Source organism: Meleagris gallopavo, chromosome 1 (assembly GCF_905368555.1).
Source record: "Meleagris gallopavo chromosome 1, MGAL_WU_HG_1.1, whole genome shotgun sequence".
NCBI lineage: Eukaryota > Metazoa > Chordata > Aves > Galliformes > Phasianidae > Meleagris > Meleagris gallopavo.
The window spans coordinates 168,303,759-168,324,297 of record NC_139404.1 but is presented as its reverse complement, the minus strand read 5'-3'; the positions used below and the strand labels follow the sequence as shown (position 1 = coordinate 168,324,297).

Below are 20,539 nucleotides of genomic sequence, written 5' to 3'. Positions count from 1 at the left end.
CTGTCAAGATACATACCAAACATGAAGGCAGTAGGAACTGGAATCAGATTTAGTATTTCCTATGGTCAAAAGATTAGTTTCAAGTTTAAAAGACAACGATTTTGATCAATTAAATTTTAAATGCACATTCTACAAAATCTAGACTTATCAGTTCCTTCTTTTGTTGCTGAAAGAGATCTATACACATACATGGACATACGCACACAGAAGTACAGCCTTTATTATTAAAAATGCAACTTTCAGATCACATGACTACTGCACATTTTCTTCACTTAAAGGTTAAGCACTTTCCCAAGTCTCAAATCTCTTGAAGAAATTCCTTCTTTTCCTCAAAATAATTCCGAAACCACTCAATATGTTCAATCTTCTGCTTAACACTGAGGTATGGGTTTTTTGAAAGCCCACAGATGACCAGTTCCATGAAGTGGCGAATAGGTCCTTGCTTGGGAAAGTCTTTGAGGTGTTTCTCCAGAAAGATATGTTCATGAAATTCAGCACCATCATCCATCCCTACCAAAAGGGACACAAAAAGACAGGTCATTATTATCATGTAACAGAGAATTTAACAAAATAAAAAAGGATAAAGCGTGTAAACAGACCTTTAATCAGAAAAATTAATGGTTATTGCAAAAGAATTAAAAAGCCCATAAACAAACAACAAAGAAGTGGAAGAAACTGCAGAACTCTAAGATATTAATTCCTCCCTCCATACAGAAAACGTCAGCATATATCCTACTCGTCTGCCATGTTACCTTCATTTTATGCTCTATAAGAATATCTGATAGTAAGTCTGCTGAAGGCTCATGCCAAAAATCTCTTAAAAAAAAAAAAAAAAAAAGCTCAATACATGAAACCTTTATTGACCATGTGCATTACATTTTAGATTCTCAACATTTTTAACACTTGAGGAAAACACTGACTACCTAATTCTACAGAGGATTAAGGAACACAAGTTAGTCTTGAATGAAGCAAAATCTTGAAGTATCTAATACAGAATAGTTAAGAAATACTTGCATGTTCATTACAAGTCACAGTTTTAGCACCCCTCTGCTATCAAATGGACATGGAAAATTGTTTTCCTGATGTTTTTCAAATCTGCAGACGTATTTTGATGTAAAAATGTTGTCTGTTCACAACAGTAGTGACCACTGCAAAAGACGTTGCATTCAAAAGCATTCAGTTGCACAGGAAAATGGCATAAGGGATTGTTTAGATCTCTAACCAAATATGGCTCAGATCCTATAGTAGCTTTTGTCCTCCATCCCATGGATTTCATTTACAGTTGGTTCATATTTTGACACCACTGTACATGAGATAGACTCAGAACACAAATTCCTACCTAAAGGAGAAAAAAAAAAAAGCTGATTTGCAGTTCCTAAATCTGCGATAAATTGTCAACACGAAATCAGCAATATTTAAAAATGAGCCATCTCAGTCCTAGGCTTCGTCTCATATTACAGCTTCTTCAATTTCATGTGCATAACACTGGGACAGAGAACACTTTCAGCCAGTATATCATATTTGTTGAGTTTGTATTCTTTCCTTCCTATGTTAGGTAATGCAAAGCCTGAAGGAGATGCATCTATTTTTCCCTACACATTTTTCCAAGAAGTGTGTGCAGGGTCTATTGGTGCCAGCTACATGCCACTTATCTCCCTTGTCTCTGGAATAGAAAGCCTATTTTTTTCTTCCATAAGCTCTCCTTTTCTGATAAGTTAAAAAAAGGAAGGAAAAAAAAAAAAAAGACCTCACTCACTTTAGAATGAGAATGCTTGAAAAACTATATCCACTTAGAGAAACACAGGGTTGGTATCTTACCATGCCATCTACACTGACTTTCTCCCCACCATGAACAAGTGGGATCTCAAAGTACCTAGATGCTGACAGTTGACTTCAGAAGTTAACATCATTTGTACATTTCATACTTCTGTTGGTCACAAAAATCCAAAAGAAATAAACCGATGAACCCACTACTGATAGGATCTGGACAGTGCCACCAGTAAGTCTCGTCTTTTTGATGCTTCTCTTTTGGTGATAAAGGGTAGAGGAAGAGAGTATGTCTATTAATAATTTCTCCAATTTTCATATCTATCCTAAAAGAAATTAAATCATTTATAGCCTTACACAAAAATTCAGGCCGGAGGAACAATTAAGTCATCTGCTTTGATCTCCCATTTGTAAAAGACAGAATGAATGGTTTCAGGATGAAGTGCTAAGTCCAAATATCTCAGTTAGATCACATATTTCAGTCCTCAAAAAAGTAAAGCATGCATCACAAGAGACCAAAGCATCAGGGGCTGTGACTTCTGGCAGAAACCAATTAGATACATTTGCATGATTCCTTCTCTCCCAGCAAGTCATACCTTCTGCTGCAGAGAACGATCAAGACTGTCCCTCTTTAACTGTCCTCAGAAACCTCTTTTGAAAGCACAGGTGCAGCAGGAGCCTGAAGCAGAGGATTTTCTTATCAACCTCAAAGCAAGAAGTCATCTACTCTCAATATCTTATCTCCAATTTGCGGTGTACTACAAAAGCCTGGAAGAATTTCTCTAGCTAACACACTAACTCTTAAAAAGACATGACCAATCTACCTTTAAAGACAACATCTCAAATGTAGATGTCTATCCTTACAGTTTTGAAAGAGAGAATTTGAGCCCTTACTGCAGGTTCCTAAAAGAGACCTAAAATTAACAAAATCCCTCCCTTAAAATGGCTGCATAACATCTGTCAGCTCTCCTGGTAAACTTGCCCAACTAGGAACAGCACTATAGCAGAACAATCAGAACAGGACTTTGTGTTCTTCTGCCTACATTAAGCCTATTGCTTATGCTGTAACAACCTCTGACATTCTTGAAGTGTTTGCTCCTCAGGATCTGAGTCATCAAGGTACAAATGCACAGAAATAATTTTAGAAAGTCAGAAATGGATGTCTTCCTCAACTTTTTGCCATGGCTGATCATGGAGTAGAAGTAACACTACAAGAAGAAAAGACAAGCAGATGGAGGAGTGAGAATGATGTTATCTGAGCTATAGTAATGGTTTGCTAATCTGGTAAAAATTAGAGGCAGGAGAGAAGGAAAAAAAAAAACATTTTCTTTTCTGCCTAGCAGTGTCTTCAGCTGCATCAGAGAAGGGAAAGAACATCAAGAACATGCATGCAGGAACCAACAACAGGAAAAGGGGGAAGACTGCTACCAGCACTTAATGGCAGCAAGCCATTAAGTCTGGCCACATCTTTAGATGTCCTCATTACGGTCAGACAAGTTTAAAAGTCATGTCCCTGCCTTGATGCCTCAAAGCAAGCACAGCGCCTCAATAAAGCACTCAAACAAGAACACTGAAGATGCTCTGAAGCCAAGAAAAACAGTGACAAACTGTCTTCTTTATTTTTCATATTTTATTTAAAACTTTAAAGGCTCACATAATGCTAAAAGTTGAGCACACATGCTTCCTCTGTAGAAAATTTAATTACATAGATGTTTTTAAAACCACGTGCTTGTGCATAAAAGATCTCTCATTTCTTGATACAAAACAAGGCGAGGGATGACTGTTACCAAACAGCAAAATTAACAGTGGGAATAGGCATCTTTCTTTTGAAATTGGAGTATGCTGAAATAATTGGAGTGAGGTTCTGAAGATTTTAACTGTACTTTGACACACCTGGTCTGATTAACAGCCTGTGATACAACTGGCAGTTCGAGAGGACTGAATTTCCCGACTTGATATTTTAACCTGAGAGGTGATAGATTTTGGAACGCTCCACTGGAATTTTCCACACGACCAGTCATTGTAGACAAATCAATAAAGACTCTTGTTTAACTACATGTAAAGACTCTTTGTCCATCCGTCATCGCATCCCAGACAGCATGGTTCAAGCCACGCTGCCACAACAGAAAAACCATTGGCTGCCAAAGACACCTGGTCCACTAACAGCCCCAGACAGCAGGGTTCCAGCCACATTACAACAGAAAAACCACTGGCTGGGGCTATTTTAAGTTTGCAAAAACATAAGTAGAGTACTCTCGGATTTCTACCTGAACAGATAAATTCTGGGACCAGGGATTAAATTCTGTGAAGAAACCTCCAGAATAGGATGAGAATAAATATCAAGAAACAATGAACCATATCATGCAATTTGCAATTCTGTAAAGGACAGTTTTTCAAAGACTCCCAGCTTCAGATACTAACCTGTTTTGCTATCAGAATGACTTTAAAGTAGTTCTGTTTGATGTCCTCAAATAAAGAAAATCCACATTCAAGCTCTCCCTGAAGTTATGAATCTCTATTCCTAAAGCGTATGCTTGTTTTCTGTATTTCCTCTTCCCTTAACATTCTCTCCGTTGGCCTACCTTCACACAGTTTTTTTGTTGTTTGCTGCTGTTGTTTTAATAAATGGAAATAGGAGCAAATAGAAGCACAAAGACGTCAAGATAGGTGCCCAGAATGAGTGAATACTGTGATTGTTTTTGCTAGGAAACTGATAGAGCAAAGGAAGCAAATGACTGTTCAATACCCAGCCACTGCAGATAGGGAACTGGCAAATAGCTAGCAACTGTGTCTATGAACCACACCAAAGAACAGTATAAGCATTATAAAACACTCAGCAGTTCCAAGAGTCTCCTTCTTCTGCTAGAAGCTTTACTTAAAAGACATTTCCTAGTAAAAAGTATTATGTAATAAGACCTGAACAGCTTTGTGGTGTTGAAAGCATCAGGACTGGGAGGCAGGGAGGGAGTGCATCCCTTTCTGGCAGAAGCCAACTGCCAGATCAGATCAGATCAGCCAAATCACTTGCAGGACTTCACCCGAAAAGTGCCAGAATGAGAAGAAGAATCTTAATCTGAAGAATCTCTCATTTGGTATAGTTGGAAAGTTACATTTGTCTACTATCATAATCTGAAACACTATGTTTTAAAACAGTCCAAGTGTTATAGCACACCACAATTCTCAAAAATGATAAATACACATAAATAATCAAAGTTTAAATGTACGTACCTGCTTCATTGTCAATTGGAAACTCCCACAGTATTCCTTCTTTTGTCCACTGGATCATCTCTTCAAAACCGTTCCTGGGAGGCTGCTCAGTTACTGCTGCAATCTCCTTTGCAAATTCCAGATCCCAAATTGTTGGTGAAGATACTAAATAAGAATTTTGTTTATAAGATCTATCAGTAGGCCAAAGATTTCTCCTTGGCTAAAACTATATACATATATATCCTTTAACATTGACCTTTACAGAGACTAGTACTTTCAGTTGTGCAAGCTTTTCTATCTTAGATGCCAGCATCATCTTTCTTCACTGAGAATTCTCTGTTGAAATGAAAATTCACTCTATGATCAAATGTCCACTGAAAACAAATCCGAACTGCCAGAGGTCAGTTTATTTTTAAGTCTGCCACTCAGAGTACGATTTTTTCACAATCTTTTTTCCCCTTTTTGTCTTTCACAGATTTTCACATGACAAACTCTGAACTTGGCTGGTACACTATACTAAAGCAATCTTGCTTACTAAAGGAGCTGTCAGGCACTTTACAGCTATAGCAATTCCTCTCCTGATCCTCTTAAGAGACCTAATTTTTTGCCTCTTGGGCTTGAGAAATCCTGATCCTCTATTCTTCTCCCAAAGTCCAGCAGTTCCTTTAGGGATGCATCTATCCTGATGTTTACAAATTTGAATTTATTTATGTTTTAAATCCAAGTGTACTCATACAGCAGGAGCTACTCTCAATGAGTTCCTGCCCCTCTACTCCAGGAGAATCAGACATGAGCCCAGACTGAAACACATCACTGAAATGAAAGGAAAATGAAGGAAGCAAGCTGTTAACCTTTATGAACTGGTCTAAGTTCTGTTACCCTCTGTCCCCCTGTGGTTATCAATTCACCTTGAACTTCCTGGGACAGAAATTTTGGTGTGAATTCAAATGTTACACTTGAAGTAGATCACGGGCAACCAGCTACTATTTTACTACTCATAATTTTGAAACTAAGATACAATTTAATCTTTGGTTCAATGATTTACAATTTGAATTAAAAAGAGTCTCCCCCACCTTTTCAGGAAATAAAAGTGCAAACAGTATTTTATTCTGTGATTTACATGCTGAAAAGTGTTTTCATTTTTGTATTAAATCAGAAGATACTTTTTCAAATTATATCTGCAAATGTTCCTGCTAAGAACTGTATTCCCCAGCTGCCTACCTTGATTTGAGAGCTAAAGGTATTAAGAAACAGATAAAAGACAACATGAGAAAATAATGCTATAATTATAGTTCACATCTTAAAGAATACCTTCTAATAATGTGCTAACACATCTTCTAATAGAATAGAAGTCATATTTTTAAGCTTACAATAAAGATTATGTATTTTCACCTCTGTGGAAATAATACTGATATTCTATGTTCTGATTTTTTTTTTCCCAATTTGCTTTAAAGTTACTGGTTGTGTTTCAAAATAAGTAAGTCAATACTTAACACAGAACTTGCTTCTCTGTCACCTATAAATAATATTTTAACTCATGATCTCCACCAGCATGAGCCAAGAAAGTGAAAATGCAAGCCAATGGAACAAGGTATCAAGTAGCACCTTGGTATTTCCTGAGACTTAGACTTTTAATTTTTGATTTATGATCATTAAGCTTAGTCAGTAAACCATTTAACAAGCCTTCTCTCTTTGAAGGTACTATAGATTTTGTCAAGGCAACCTGGAATCAAAGAAGAAAATGTCATCTAAGCTGAAAGAACCTTATTTCTTTATATCTGATATAAATGTGGTAATGTCCACTTGCTGTCTTACATCACTTTTGGCAAAACTTATGCATCCTAATTTCATATTTGGTGTGACTACCATTCGCCACCTCATCTCTACTGTACCATCCAAGAAATACATAACTAAAATCTGATTATTTCACCTGAAGTAAATGTTGCAACTCAAACATTAGTTACTTGAACATCCCTTTGGTTAAGATAACTTAACCAAACAAACAAACATCCTGCAGCATTCACTGTGGCTTCATACAAAAAAACTGATGGATTTTGAAGTCAACTGCCTTAAAAACAGCAAACTGAATTCCATTTTTAAAAGCAACTTTCATAATCCAACACAGAGATAGCTGCATTCAGAAAGCTCACAGTTGCTTGAATATATGCAAACAGCACCATCTGACATTCTCCTGGAGAAACTATATAAACTATTTTATCCCTGGAGTTTCAAGTGTTAAAAAAAAAAAAAAAGTAGAAGACTACTCATCTATAGCCTTGAAACAAAGAGTATCATTTTCTAAGATGCCAGAGAGGAATGATCTTTCTTCTATGGATGCTAACTTTATGTACAGTTTTAAGTCATTACACTGCAATAACCCCTTTTTTCCGAAGACCTCAGGAGAGTTTAGTGATATCAGCACACTAAGGAATAGTGCTAGGAATGGAGTTTCACTGTTCAGAAATCAAAAGCAAGTGAGACTACTTTAAATGACTTGCCCATATTCATACATCCTCAGTCTGTAGTAAAGCTAAGCCATAATTCAATGCTAGTCTTCTTGTGTGAAATTCATCCTGTTTATATTGTAACTCAGGCTCTTCCTGCAGAACTGTGCCCTACAGTGAATACAAAGGTGGATCATATCTGATCACATCCATTCCTCCACTTTTTGAGTTTAATTTGGTGTGTATTTTAAGCGTACACACATGAAGAATGAGCTACAGCAGGTAAAGCAAAGCATCTGTCAGGTACTACAGGATCTTTCAACACAAAGCAGCAGATGAAAGAAGCCCCCAAAGGAACCAAACATTCAAACTATAGTTTGTTTCCACTCTGCTCTGGCCTAGCTATCCACAGAGCAAACTTTTTGCTCTGAGATCACAGCTTTGAGTTTCTGTGTCATTAAATGAATGCAAGATGCTTCTGAAATAAACAAATTCACCAACAGAACCCACAAAACCATTTTCCACTTAAAACCACTTAAAAATGGTTTAATACTGTCAAAAGGAGCCCAATCTAGTGACAAGAAGTCAGTTTTACTATCAAATCACAGAACCATAGAATGGCTTGGGTTAGAAGGGACCTCGAGGATCATCACGTTCCAACCCCCTACCAAAGGCCACCAACCTCCAGATCTGGTACTAAACCAGGCTGCCCAAGCTCAGTATCAGACCATTCCAATTAGTACAGAAAATAGTACAGAAAATATCAACCCATGATACAGTGCGGAAGTTTTGTATGCTAAAAAGTCGAGTAATATTAAAATTGTTATTTTTTTTTTTTTTTACAGATCTGAAAGCAAGAAGTGAACAGATCACGAGTCTCCTTCACAACACTGAATCCCTTGATATTCTAAAAATTCACAACTCGGCTCCACTGGCTTTTTTTTTTTTTTTTTTTTAAATCTATGAATTTCCACTAACCTGTTTTCAGTGTATTTTCCGTTTCTGGAGAAGCCTTAGTGAATATATTAAGCCTTTTTCCTGCTTTAAGACTTCTATAAACAAAAAAGAAAAATGATATTTAGTATTTCACAACACTTCACAATATTGCCAGATAAAAAAAACGTAAAAGCACAAAATATTCTCATGAACTAACAGATCTCTGGAGAAAAAAATGACATACTGACTCTCACAAAATCCTCAGGCTTTTAACAGAGTGTTTATGACTGAATTATTACTCTGTAACAGAGCTTCCCAAAACACTTCGGTGTAAAAGAACGAGCATAAGTCAAATATTATATTTGCAATCATTTTTTACTGAAATATTTAGGAATTGAATGCAGTTCAACAGTATCAAACTACAGCACTAAGTAACTTCACAAAGTTGCAACTAAAAAGAGAATATGGTGATTGTTTTTTTTAATGTAAATATTATTACACAATTTGGGAAGAGAAAAGGCAACAGTTTAATCAAACAATTCCTGCTTTCTGACATAAATAGCCTTTTTGGAAGATCACACAGCCACCTCCTGTGCCTTATGGCAAACACATAAAGCATATCTGTATGATATATTTTAAACAGCATCACCCTGGTGCTCTCCCTTCTGAGTATGAAAATATTTTATTCTATCTATTTTTAAACAGGCAAGAGCCTATACTAAAAAAAACATATAAATTCCAAGAGCTCAATGACCAATCAAAATAAATTTTCATATAAACAGAAACTAAGGAAAACCAGTGCCTTTACTGTAGAACACACTGAACCTTAGGACAAATGATTCTTTTAATCATGCAGTTGTCTTTGGTTTTGTAGGTTCCCACCGAAATTCTAGTAGTTCCCACATAATGAAAATACATATCCACAGCTGCCCTGGCAACATCAGCCTTTCTTCACCTTAGAATTTCTCCTCTTCGGTTTTACTGCAGATTTCTGAGGGCAACAACTACTTCTGCAGCCTGCTCTTGTCATATTACATTTTACTGATGTAACTACCCTGGATCCACTTCAGCACGGAGCAATCTAATTACAAAGCCTTAAAAGAATGTTGATTTAGGATTATATTTTCCTATCTGTGTGTTAACTCCCCAAAACATTGGCTGAAGATAGAAGAATGACTTGGAAGAACAAGATGACTAGTTCAAATTACTACAAAGCAAATCAGCCATGTCACTGAATCTCCTAACTCAGTAAGTCCATTCTTCCTAATCCATTCTTTGCATATTATCAAACCATAAGTACACCTGTTAGACATTCAGGGATGCAGAAGGAAACCTACGACTGAAACTGGAGACAGTTACAAATAGGTTATAAATTATTTCAAGGTATTGTTCCTCAAGTTTTAAAACACGTAAAATTTCATCACACAAAGAAGGCGAGAAAGGCTTCTCATATACCCTGCCGAGGAGGACCTGGGGTTCCTGATAGATGAAAAAATGAACATGAGCCAGCAGTGTGCTCCTGCAGCTCGGAAAGCAAATGGTATCCTGGGCTCCATCAGAAGAAGAATGGCCAGCAGGGACAGGGTGGTGATTGTCCCTCTCTACTCTGCCCTCATGAGGCCCCATCTGGAGTACTGTGTCCAGGTCCGGGTCCCCAGTACAAGAAAGACAGAGAGCTGCTGGAGAGGGTTCAGAGGAGGGCCCAAGATGATCAGAGGGTTGGAGCACCTCCCCTGCAAAGACAGGATGAGGAAGCTGGGTTTGTTCAGCCTGGAGAAAAGAAGGCTGCAGGGTGACCTCATTGCAGCCTGCCCGTACTTAAAGGGATCCTACAAACAGGAGGGAAATCAACTCTTTGAAAGGGTAGATAACTGCAGGACAAGGGGAAATGGTTTTCAGTTGAGGGAGGGAAGATTTAGGTTGGATGTCAGGGGGAAGTTTTTTTGTTTTTTTGTTTTGTTGTTGTTGTTGTTGTTTGTTTGTTTGTTTTTTACAGAAAGTGGTGAGGTGCTGGAACAGGCTGCCCAGAGAGGTTGTGGATGCCCCATCCCTGGAGGTGTTCAAGGCCAGACTGGATGGGCCCTGGGCAGCCTGGTCTCATACCAGATCTGGAGGTTGGTGGCCCTGCCTGTGGCACAGAGATTGGATGATCCTTGAGGTCCCCCCAACCTGGGCCGTCCTGTGTGATTCTGTGATACCATAAGTTCAGTAAACGATCTTCAAATTTGCTTTACTTTGCAGTACATTAGTAAATAAAAAGTTTACCAAACACAAAATAATACACACCGTGTAAGCAAGTAATAGCTCAGGTTTTTGGTATATTCTTATAGCTCACATTATTTCCATTCTTAAACTTTGAAAAACTTCTAATCCAACACCTTAAGACAGATATTCCATCCAATTACCTAAGAATCATAGCCTAATAACAAAATCACTATCATCTGACTACCAACTCATCTGATAATTACCCTCAGATTAAAGATATCTTTTAAGCTATTATTCAGCAACCGATAACGAAGGCTGTTTCCTTACTCTGTAGGCTGACAGCTCATAGCTGAATGAAAATCTCAAGAGAAAAATAGCAGAGCTGTGAAGGGTTTGGTCTGGAACCTCATTCCACTTCTCTTCAGTTCCCAGCACAAGAAGTACTTTTACATGCTTTTTATCAGGAAAGGCAAACACTGCTTGCTGGTCTTAAAACAAGTCCCAAGAGATAATTCCCTAACCTTAATGGCTTGGCATCTCAAGAAAAAAGAAGTTACATAGGAACATTTCAACAAGCAGGCCAAGTCATTCTAATGACTGGCTATAGAATCTTCTCTGTGGTTTTCGCATTATCTACATGGCTCAGTGCTTAGGTTCCACTTTGTTCCTTGTGGAAGTCAGAACCCTGTTTACAAAATACTCAAATAGATGTCTCAGCCAAAGAGGGCAGAACAATGTACACCTACTCAGCTACAACTTTATGCTCATGTTGTTCTTAGTTCTCCACATTTTTTCTTCAGCATTATCCATCTTTGCTCTCTTCCAATATCTGAAAGGTAATACAGTGAGAGCAGGGCTGGTCTCTTCTCACTGATGACAGGACAAGGGGAAATGGCCTCAAGTCGCACCAGGGTAAGTTTAGGTTGGATATCAGGAAACATTTCTTTACAGAAAGGGTTGTTAAGCACTGGAATAGGCTCCCCAGGGAAGTGGTTGAGTCACCATCCTTGGATGGGTTTAAAAAGCGTTTGGATGTGGCACTCAGGGACATGATTTAGCAGAGGGTTGTTAGGGTTAGGGTAGTATGCTCAGGTTGTGGTTGGACTCGATAATCTTTAAGGTCTTTTCCAACCTGAGTGATTCTATGATTCTAAACATAAATGAATTCCTCAGCTTCCAGATCTCCAAGAAAGTGGAGTTAATTTGCGAGGCCATGATTAAAGAAGTTAATCTTACTAAAAACAGAACTGCCACGGAAAGAATATGCTGAGAAGAAATGCAATCATGAGTTACGATGGGAAAATAAAAAGAATGCAGGCACGGACTGAGAAATAGACTGGCCAGGTAAAAGAGCAGCAAGAGTTTACAGAGTAACCTGAAATCATCACCTAAATTGAGAAGTTCACTCTACAGACAATTACCATGTCATGGGCAATAAAGAAATAATCCATAGAAATGACTTGCCAGTTGCAACATGGTAGTAAACACTGAAAACAATCAAAAAAACAGCAACAAAAAAAACCCACAGCTCTAAAAAACATCTTTAAAACACAAACAGCTCTTCCCCCTGATATCCAATCTGAACCTTCCCTCCTTGAGCTTAAAACCACTCCCCCTTGTCCTATCACTGTCTACCCAAGTAAAAAGTTGATTCCCCCATGTTACCCATTAGTAATTTCTCACACATTCCTCCTCTGAGAGATAGAAAGTAACACTACAAAAGTACCTTCCGGAGTCAAAAGAGCGAGATGAGGATCTTCCAGGCTTGATTCTTTGACCATCTTCATCCATCTCCAAGGAGATGCGATTGGATATCCTCACACCTCTCTGAGCTGGCGATTGCCTCTTAACTGCCATTTCCGAAATAACATTGCTGAAATGAAAAATGTAAACATAAAAACCTCAACAAATTGACAGGGAAAAGAAGTTTATCACATTTATTAAGCAGAAAGTCTACTCTCCATTGGTTGAAAAGCCTCTGTAAGACAGAATTAATACAATCCTCACAAACTGCATCTATTTTTAAGTCATCCTAATATCAAGTATTACTTTTTAAACCGTCTACATATAGAATGTAAGAACTGAAAGTGGTATTTTAGCCTACAATTAATACTTCCTTTGAAATTATCTCACTTTCAACTACAAGAGAACTACCATTTCATAATCTGCATATCCATATTCACAGAGTGTACTAGGTACATTTTGCTCGAGTACATGAGAATGTTCTCAAGATACAAGGAATCTGCTGAAGCAGGGAGGTAAAAAAAAAAAAAAACTGGAGAGGAATCAACTCTGCCCAGGGACAGAGCTGTGCTGTTACACACTGAAAGGAAGCTTGCTTTCACACATCAGCTGACATGGGTCAATCATGCCACCCTAATAAGTAGGTCACCTTTCCTGATCCACTGCAATCTGCTGCATTGCATAATCACGTTACAGCACTTACAAACCTCATCTTCTTTTGTAATTCCGCAGCCAAAATCATATATGAAGAACAAACACTCTTATCTTTGCCAGTGCAGTTTGCAGTTTATACTGAACATAAAGGCTAAAACATACAACATACCTGCTCCTGTCAAATAAGTCCCTTAACTGCTATGGCTGTTGGCTGGGAAAGACCAAGGAGATTATTCCTCACAGCAATCCCTTTCTCCCAACTGCTTCCAATAACGTGCAGGCAGCCAAAATTGCAGTGCTCAAGTTTTAACACATACAGGCAGTTTCAAAAAAAAAAAAAAAAAAAAAAGCCTAAGTAAAAAAATACTGTCCATCCACTAAACTTTACTGGTTTTGTTACCTTAAGTTAAAAGAGATTTTATTAACAAGAAATACTTCTGGGAAATTATAAAAACTAACTGCCACAGCAACCCAGTGGGATTTTATCTTCAGTCTTAAATGTGGCTTTAAATATTAGCACAAGAGTAGCATAGCTCTTCAAGTACCTACTCTAAGGCATCTGGCAAAAAAAAGGATTGAAATCTTCTTTTTCTTGAAGGTTAAAGTGAACTATCTCAGGTTACCTGTGTATCTCACGCTACAAATTGTTCTATGAAGTGCCTGGTGGTATTAATGGGCTAGAGACCCTACACATTTCTGAGGGTCAAGCAAATATAGTTCCTAAGGTCAAAAAAGGCCGAGGCCAACTGCTCAGTTTGGCTGTGGTATTCCCCATACTACAGGGGGATGAGGCATCCTCCAAGAAACTCTCCTCGTGACAGAGGTTGATTTAGTAGCATTTTTGCACAGTGGGTCATACTTCCTTTTGCACAGATTATGCCACCAAACTATTTAGCACATGCAGTGAACCATCTCGTGTTTCTGATCAGAAAGTCCTAACGTCACCCCCTCCTGGTACATGAACACTGCTGGCTGCAATGTTCATCACTCCATAACTAATGATGCCCCTTTATTCCCTAAAAATAAAACTACAAAGATGTTTTTAATCACTGTCTATAATGAAAAACATCAGATAACAAATTCATACTCCAACCCGAGTATGTACAGTGGTTAGATATGACATGATAAAACCTCACGTCCCAGCATGAGGTTAAGAATCTAAATTCCTAGACACCTCTGCCTTCCAGAGATGAGAAGAAATTGAACTTTTATAATCAGATTTTCCCTCTTTTCTGACTATCATTAATTATAACACCAAAAACAAAGACCCAGGAAGTTTAACATCTATTTTAGCCTTAAGTTCCAATTACTTATTTTCTTTAACCAGAACGGGAGCTGAAATTTCAACTTGTATTGCCACTGGTTTTATTTTGGTACAGTGCTGTTGTAATTTCCACTGAGTGAAACTTCATTCCACACCAAGAAAAATAAATTCCTGTATCATTAATATTTTCCCCTTCTTGTGAACACGCTGTCCTCACACGTTTACAAAACAAGGCAACGAGACAGCTGTGTAACACTGACCTCTGGAGGTTAGGACACAGAACAGGGAAAAAAAGAAAAAAAAAAAGAAAAAAAAAGGCACAGACAAACCAAAAGATCCAGAAAATATACGTCTCATACCCTCAAAAATCTCAGTAGTCTCCCAGTTTTTCACAACTGGGCATTACGTGGTTCCTTCCAGTACATAAAGGGAGCCTACAAACAGGAGAGAAGTCAACTCTTAACAAAGGTAGATAACAGCAAGACAAGGGGAAATGGTTTTCAGTTGAGGGAGGGAAGATTTAGGTTGGATGTCAGGGGGAAGTTTTTTTTTGTTTGTTTTTTGTTTTTTGTTTTTTGTTTTGTTTTGTTTTGGTTTGTTTTTTTGTTTTTTTGTTTTTTACAGAGAGTGGTGAGGTGCTGGAACAGGCTGCCCAAAGAGGTTGTGGATGCCCCGTCCCTGGAAGTGTTCAAGGCCAGGTTGGATGGGGCCCTGGGCAGCCTGGTCTAGTATGAAATGGGGAGGTTGGTGGCCCTGCATATGGCAGGGAGGTTGGAACTTGATGATCCTTGGGGTCCCTTCCAACCCAAGCTATTCAATGGCTCTATGATTCCATGATAACGCTTGTGAAGGTATCTCATCTTAAAAATTGTTTTAAATAGAAGAGGAATCTATTTTTTTTAATTTGTGAGTATACTGAATGCAAAACCTTATACTTTAAAAAAAAAGTTCAACAGCCCACATTTTCTTTTGATTCAGACATGATTATTTTATATTGATTTTTATTTGGGAAAAACAAACAAACACTTTCTGATATATTAAAAGGACTCCAATGCTGCATGTGGATTGAGGCACTTTTGGAGAATGAACTCCTGCCCAAGAGGCGTGAATGAAATCAACTGGACCTTTCAAATCAACGTTTTAAAACTGACCAGATAGCTAAAAGTAACAAATAAATCTCAGATTCTAATCACAAAAGGTTACTGTTGGCCAGTTTTCAGTCACGATGATCAGCAAGTTACTGATCTACACAACTCATCTACTGCTGGTTTCGGACTGTTACCTAACTATAAACAGAACCTTTCGTGTTTCCAAGTGGAAAAATGGTAATTCACCAAGTTGCCATCACAAGTAGAAGAAACTGCCAACCCAAAGCACAGCAAGCTCATCATGACCTTCCTAACCAACTAAAAATGCTGTATTCACATTTTTCTAACCTTAACAGTTTATCCACAGGCACACTAAAGGATAAATGTACAATCACACCTTAACATATCTATCAACTACATAGAGCCACACAATGCAGGAAATTTGGCTGCTAAATGTTCGTAGAATTTAAACTCTCTTTCAACAGGAAAAAAAGAAAATCCTCTCTGCTTAGACTACAGCTTCCTTGGACACCTTCTTTTTTCCACAGCAGTCACAGCTGGTATGTGCTTCAGGACAAGCATAGCGAGTGGTGAGGACAGAGAGGCATTGTTGCCAGTAGGCAAAACAACCAAATTTAGAGTGCGTGCCTCAATAAATAGGCACAGGTGCACTTGAGGTTAACCACTGCATTTATTAGCTCGATCAGTAACAGCATGACCCTCCAACATCTTATCAGGAATTAATATTCTAATTACATTTAAATTGGTAACTCACAACCTAAGCCACTATTAAGACATTTCTCTATCCTGCTTGTCTAAAATCCCTTGTAATAGAAATTGGAATAACCTCACTGGTTATTAACACTTTAACAAATACATTCTTTACACAAAACATTCCTCATTTATTCCTCATAATTAGGAAGCGTCTCAGGTTTTTGTAACACTGCCCAGAAAACAAGCCAAAAAAAAAGAGCAGAAACACACTGATTTTACTTAAAATACTCAGATTTCTGATCTCTAAAGCAATTCATTTTGGCTCCAAAAGCCTGTGGAGAGATAATTTCTGTTAAGTTCTCAAGATCACTTTCACTCAGCCTGAGGAGAGGTCATTAAAACACCATACACACAACTTTTGGAGATGCTTGTGTACATTACCCAAAACCATACCTCCACCTACAACGTGGACTTCAAACACTTGAAGAGAATTCCATTCTGCTCTCTACAACACCCACTAGCGATCTAGGTAGAAAATCCTGAATTCAGGCTAAAAGAAGATCCTGTCAAGCTTCTCCCCTTTCCTTCCATAACCTCTAGAATACACACTTTGTTTACCAAAGTTGTTCACTGAGCACTGTGCTTTCCAAATACACATCCTATTTGCAAACAGTTGTTGCATTCTCCCTTAGTTCTCCCTCACTAAAAAGGCAACCATCTGCAGCAAACAGTATTAGTTTCTTGGGTGCTGATCGCAGTTCAGTGAGAAACACACAAAGCACAAACAAATCTTTTACAGATCCCTATAGCAACCTACAAATAATAGTACACAGGCTAAACTTGAATCCTGGTTTGGGACAAATTCATTTCCCCAGAATAAATTAAAACTAAGATGACCGGCTCGTCTCCCACCCTGCAAAAAGCCATAGAGATTTCATATTCCTCTTTTGCTGAAGAGCCAGCTTTCTGTTTAGTTCAACATTTCACCTGGATTTAATGCCTTATTTTCTGAGCAGTTGTACACGAATACAAGCCAAACAAATAAAAAAGACAACAGAAAGCCTGTATTTAGCTGTCATCCCAAAGAAGAGTAATACACACACAACCATTCAAGTTTCCAAACAAATGTTTCTCATCTGTTTGAAAGCCACACTGGAAACGGACCAGAGCCAAGTGATGAGTTTCTTGGGTTGACTGGAAAGTTTGGAAAGGAAGGGTGGGGCTATAAATAGAGCTGCACTAGTTCAGTCCAGTTCTTCAAACCTGTCATGAAAATTCACTGGTCCAGACAGAATGTCTGAAACGTCCACAAGTCCCTCCATTGTGTGAAAATTTCAGAAACTGAAAAAAAATAAAAAAAAAAACCCACTTACTTTGCTAACCTATCCAAGAAAATAATGATCCTGGGCAGGAAAACAATTCCATTTCTGCAAAAACATTTTAGAACAAGGATGCCAAAACTTAAGAGGTTTGGTATAACCAGACCAATGATATCTCCATTACTCATTAATTCCCTGGATAATAGATCCAAATTTATCTTCTAGGGCCATCTCTCCAAAAGGGAATCCAGTCACCTTCACGATGACACTGCAAAATTAGAATGTCAAGTATTATTGAAAATAACATTTGGTATACGGACCGTATGTTAATAGTTCCTCCCCTTCTCTGTTTATCTGTGGTTTCTTCATGTCTTCTAAGTTGTGCAAGTAATTCTGATTCTGCCTGTTCCTTGCTGCGTGGGAAAGAAGATGCAACGGCAGATGCAGCCTGCACCAGTTCTGGATTTAAAGGCTTGCTTCTGTAAGAGATACAAGAAATAAGGAAATATTTATTAAAAAAAAAAAAAAAAAGTCGTAATATATTAAAATTGTCATTTCTGTATTGTCATTTTATATCTTTCCATCTCAGCGATCACTACAAATAATCCCAAAGGGGCCGTAGGTAAACAAAGAGAAGGTCAGATTTATCTTACATTTTGCTAATCTACTGCCAAATGAGACTGATAGGCTGCTCTTCTCAGCCTGGGGAAAATGGCAGCTATACCAACTGCATAGCCTGTCAAAAGTGAAACGCTGATGACTACAAGCAGCACTGACCTGCAGTGCTATAAATGTGACATAACACATTGTGGAGGGGGTCCATGCACAAAATCAGGATGCTCTCCTTATTTTGTTTTTCCTTTTTCCTCATCACATTTTATCTAAACAATATTTTCTTCCTCCCCTTAAAGAAACTTTCCACAGACAAATTCTAGTGCTTTCAAGAGCCTCAGCGCAGAAGAAGGCAGGATATTGTAAGAAGCACACATCTTTCATCCAGATTCTCCCATGTGATTTACTGAAACCCACATCTGTATACCACATTCTCTTACAAGATTCTTTTCCATATTTGGTAGCAGCATTTGACACTTTATTTTGTCCTAGATAATGACTAAAGAAAAATGGTGGGGGAAAAAAAACTGTTCAAAGTGCACATGTTATACTTTACCGCTGAACGTCTTCCGCAGTATTTTGAAATGTGCTACTTTCACTGTCCAGGCCTTCCTGCTCGTTAGTGGCTTGCTTTTTGATCTCCTGTTCTTTTAATTCTTGAAATTTCCTCTTGGTGGTCACTTCTACTTTCATATCACCAATAATTTTTAGCAATTTCTGCTTTGGTGTTTCTGCTATACCCTCCTTTGATGCCACTTTGGTGGTGCTGTCTGTGGAAGTGGTAGATTCATCTTTTGTGGTAGAGAGCACATTACTAGTGCTGAAGAGTCTGCTAAATAATACAAAAAATAATAATAAAAAAAGATATAGAAGTTATTAATAGACTCCAAGGCTGAATTTTGTAAGCCCACAAAAAAAAAAAAAAAAAAACATTACCTACAACTGTCTAGGCTTAATCATGTGCAAACTGTCTACGTTAAGTACATATGAAACATATTTCTGTTCTTTGAGAAGGAAACAAAATGTTGAGTATCTCTACATTAGACTGTAGACAGAGTTTGCAGTTTCTACCTTCTACTGCTGGTGTTGGTTTTATTCAATGCTACAGATTATGACCTTATAATCATGAATTTGAATGAGTCACTTGCAGTTTTGTAAGCCTAGATTAAAATAATAAAATCACAGGACTGTTTAAAAAAGCCAAAACAAAACAAAATTTTAAAAAAGCCTACCAATTACAAAAAGCAACTCATTCCTAATACTTGAATTCATTAGTACTAAAAGTTGACTGAAACTCCTAATTCCCACCCCTCAGAAAAAGAGATTTGACAACATCAGACTGTATACACCCTGTATTTTCACTTCGTTTTCTGTCTGCGGGACTGCTAAGGTTCACATTAAACCTAGGATTTGCATCACAGCAGCCAAGCTTTTATGCAGCTGTATTAGGAAATGCATCATAGAATCATTTGAGTTGGAAGTGACCTTTTAAGACCATCTGGTCCAACTGCCCTGCAATGAATAGGACACCTACAGCTCCATCAGGTGCTCAGAGCCCAGCCAGCCTGACCCTGGATGCCTCCAGGGATGGGGTATCCACCACCTCTCTGGGCAACCTGTGCCACTGCCTCACCATCCTTATTGTAAAAAACCTCTTCCTTACATCTGACCTATATCTCCCCTCTTTTAGTTTGAAACCACTCCCCCTTATCCTGTCACAGCACACCCTGCTAAAGAGTCTGTCCCCTTCCTTCTTACAGCCCCCTTTAGATACTGAGAGGCTGCTCTCAGGTCACCTCGCAGCCTTCTCTTCTCCAGGCTGAACAGCCCCATCTCTCTCAGCCTGTCCTTGTAGGAGAGGTGTGTTCCACCCCGGGATCATTTCTGTGGGCCTCCTCTGTACACACTCTAACAGGTCCACGTCTCTCCTGAACTGAGGTCTCCATTCCATTACTACTTCAGTCACTCTGCTCTTAATAAATTACCCACAATAAACCATCAACGTTAAACCTTAAACGTGACTGCTAATAGGAAAAGGAAGATTCACACAAAGCTTCAGAGCCGCATTACAGGACAGCAGGTGCTCTGCTGTTTTACACAGGGCTGCTCCCACAGATCTTTCTCCAAACACGTTTTCCATTAATTCAGGCTGCATGCTCTTCAAAACTATTTATCCATTCGGAGATCTCTGCCTACAGCACTGGAACAAGTTCAGGCACCAAGACTGCGAGCCCTCAATACACGGAGCCAGCGGCACTCTGCTTCTCTCCGTCCCTCCTGCCCGCCCGAGCGCCGCGGGTAGCAGCCCGTAGCCGGGCACAGGCCCACGGCCGCAAGCCGACTGCCTTCACCGCAAGGCCCAGCTCAAGGCAGAAGCGCGGGCAGGCCGCCTGCCCGCGATAACGCTGAGGCGACTCCCGCTCCCCGGTACCTGTGAGGCCGCCCGCAGCGCCGCGCTGCCCCGCCGAGGAGGAGGAAGCGGCCGGAGCCGCGTAAGCGACCCCACATGGCGCCCTCGGCGCGGCACTCACAGCCCTGGCGTCAGTTAAGCGCCGCCGGCCGGGAACTGGAGCTGCGACGAGCGTT

The 20,539-nt window shown here is 38.9% G+C and overlaps 1 protein-coding gene across 3 annotated transcripts; it reads right to left on the bottom strand.

Moving 5' to 3' along the window:
• Positions 1-196: 196 nt before the first annotated feature.
• On the bottom strand, positions 197-20,539 carry MRPS31 (mitochondrial ribosomal protein S31). Of its 3 annotated transcripts, XM_085215941.1 has the most exons (8): positions 20,385-20,539; positions 18,510-18,785; positions 17,662-17,820; positions 12,286-12,432; positions 8,397-8,470; positions 4,996-5,139; positions 2,364-2,446; positions 392-510 (listed from the first exon to the last, which is right to left on the bottom strand). In XM_085215941.1, exons 1-7 carry the CDS (start codon positions 20,459-20,461, stop codon positions 2,409-2,411), a joined length of 915 nt encoding a protein of 304 aa, XP_085072067.1. In that variant the 5' UTR covers positions 20,462-20,539; the 3' UTR covers positions 392-510; positions 2,364-2,408. The 3 variants fall into 3 exon arrangements, with proteins under 3 accessions (XP_085072065.1, XP_085072066.1, XP_085072067.1); XM_085215939.1 differs by lacking the exon at positions 2,364-2,446 and having other exon boundaries at positions 197-510; XM_085215940.1 differs by lacking the exon at positions 2,364-2,446 and having other exon boundaries at positions 197-510; positions 18,510-18,782.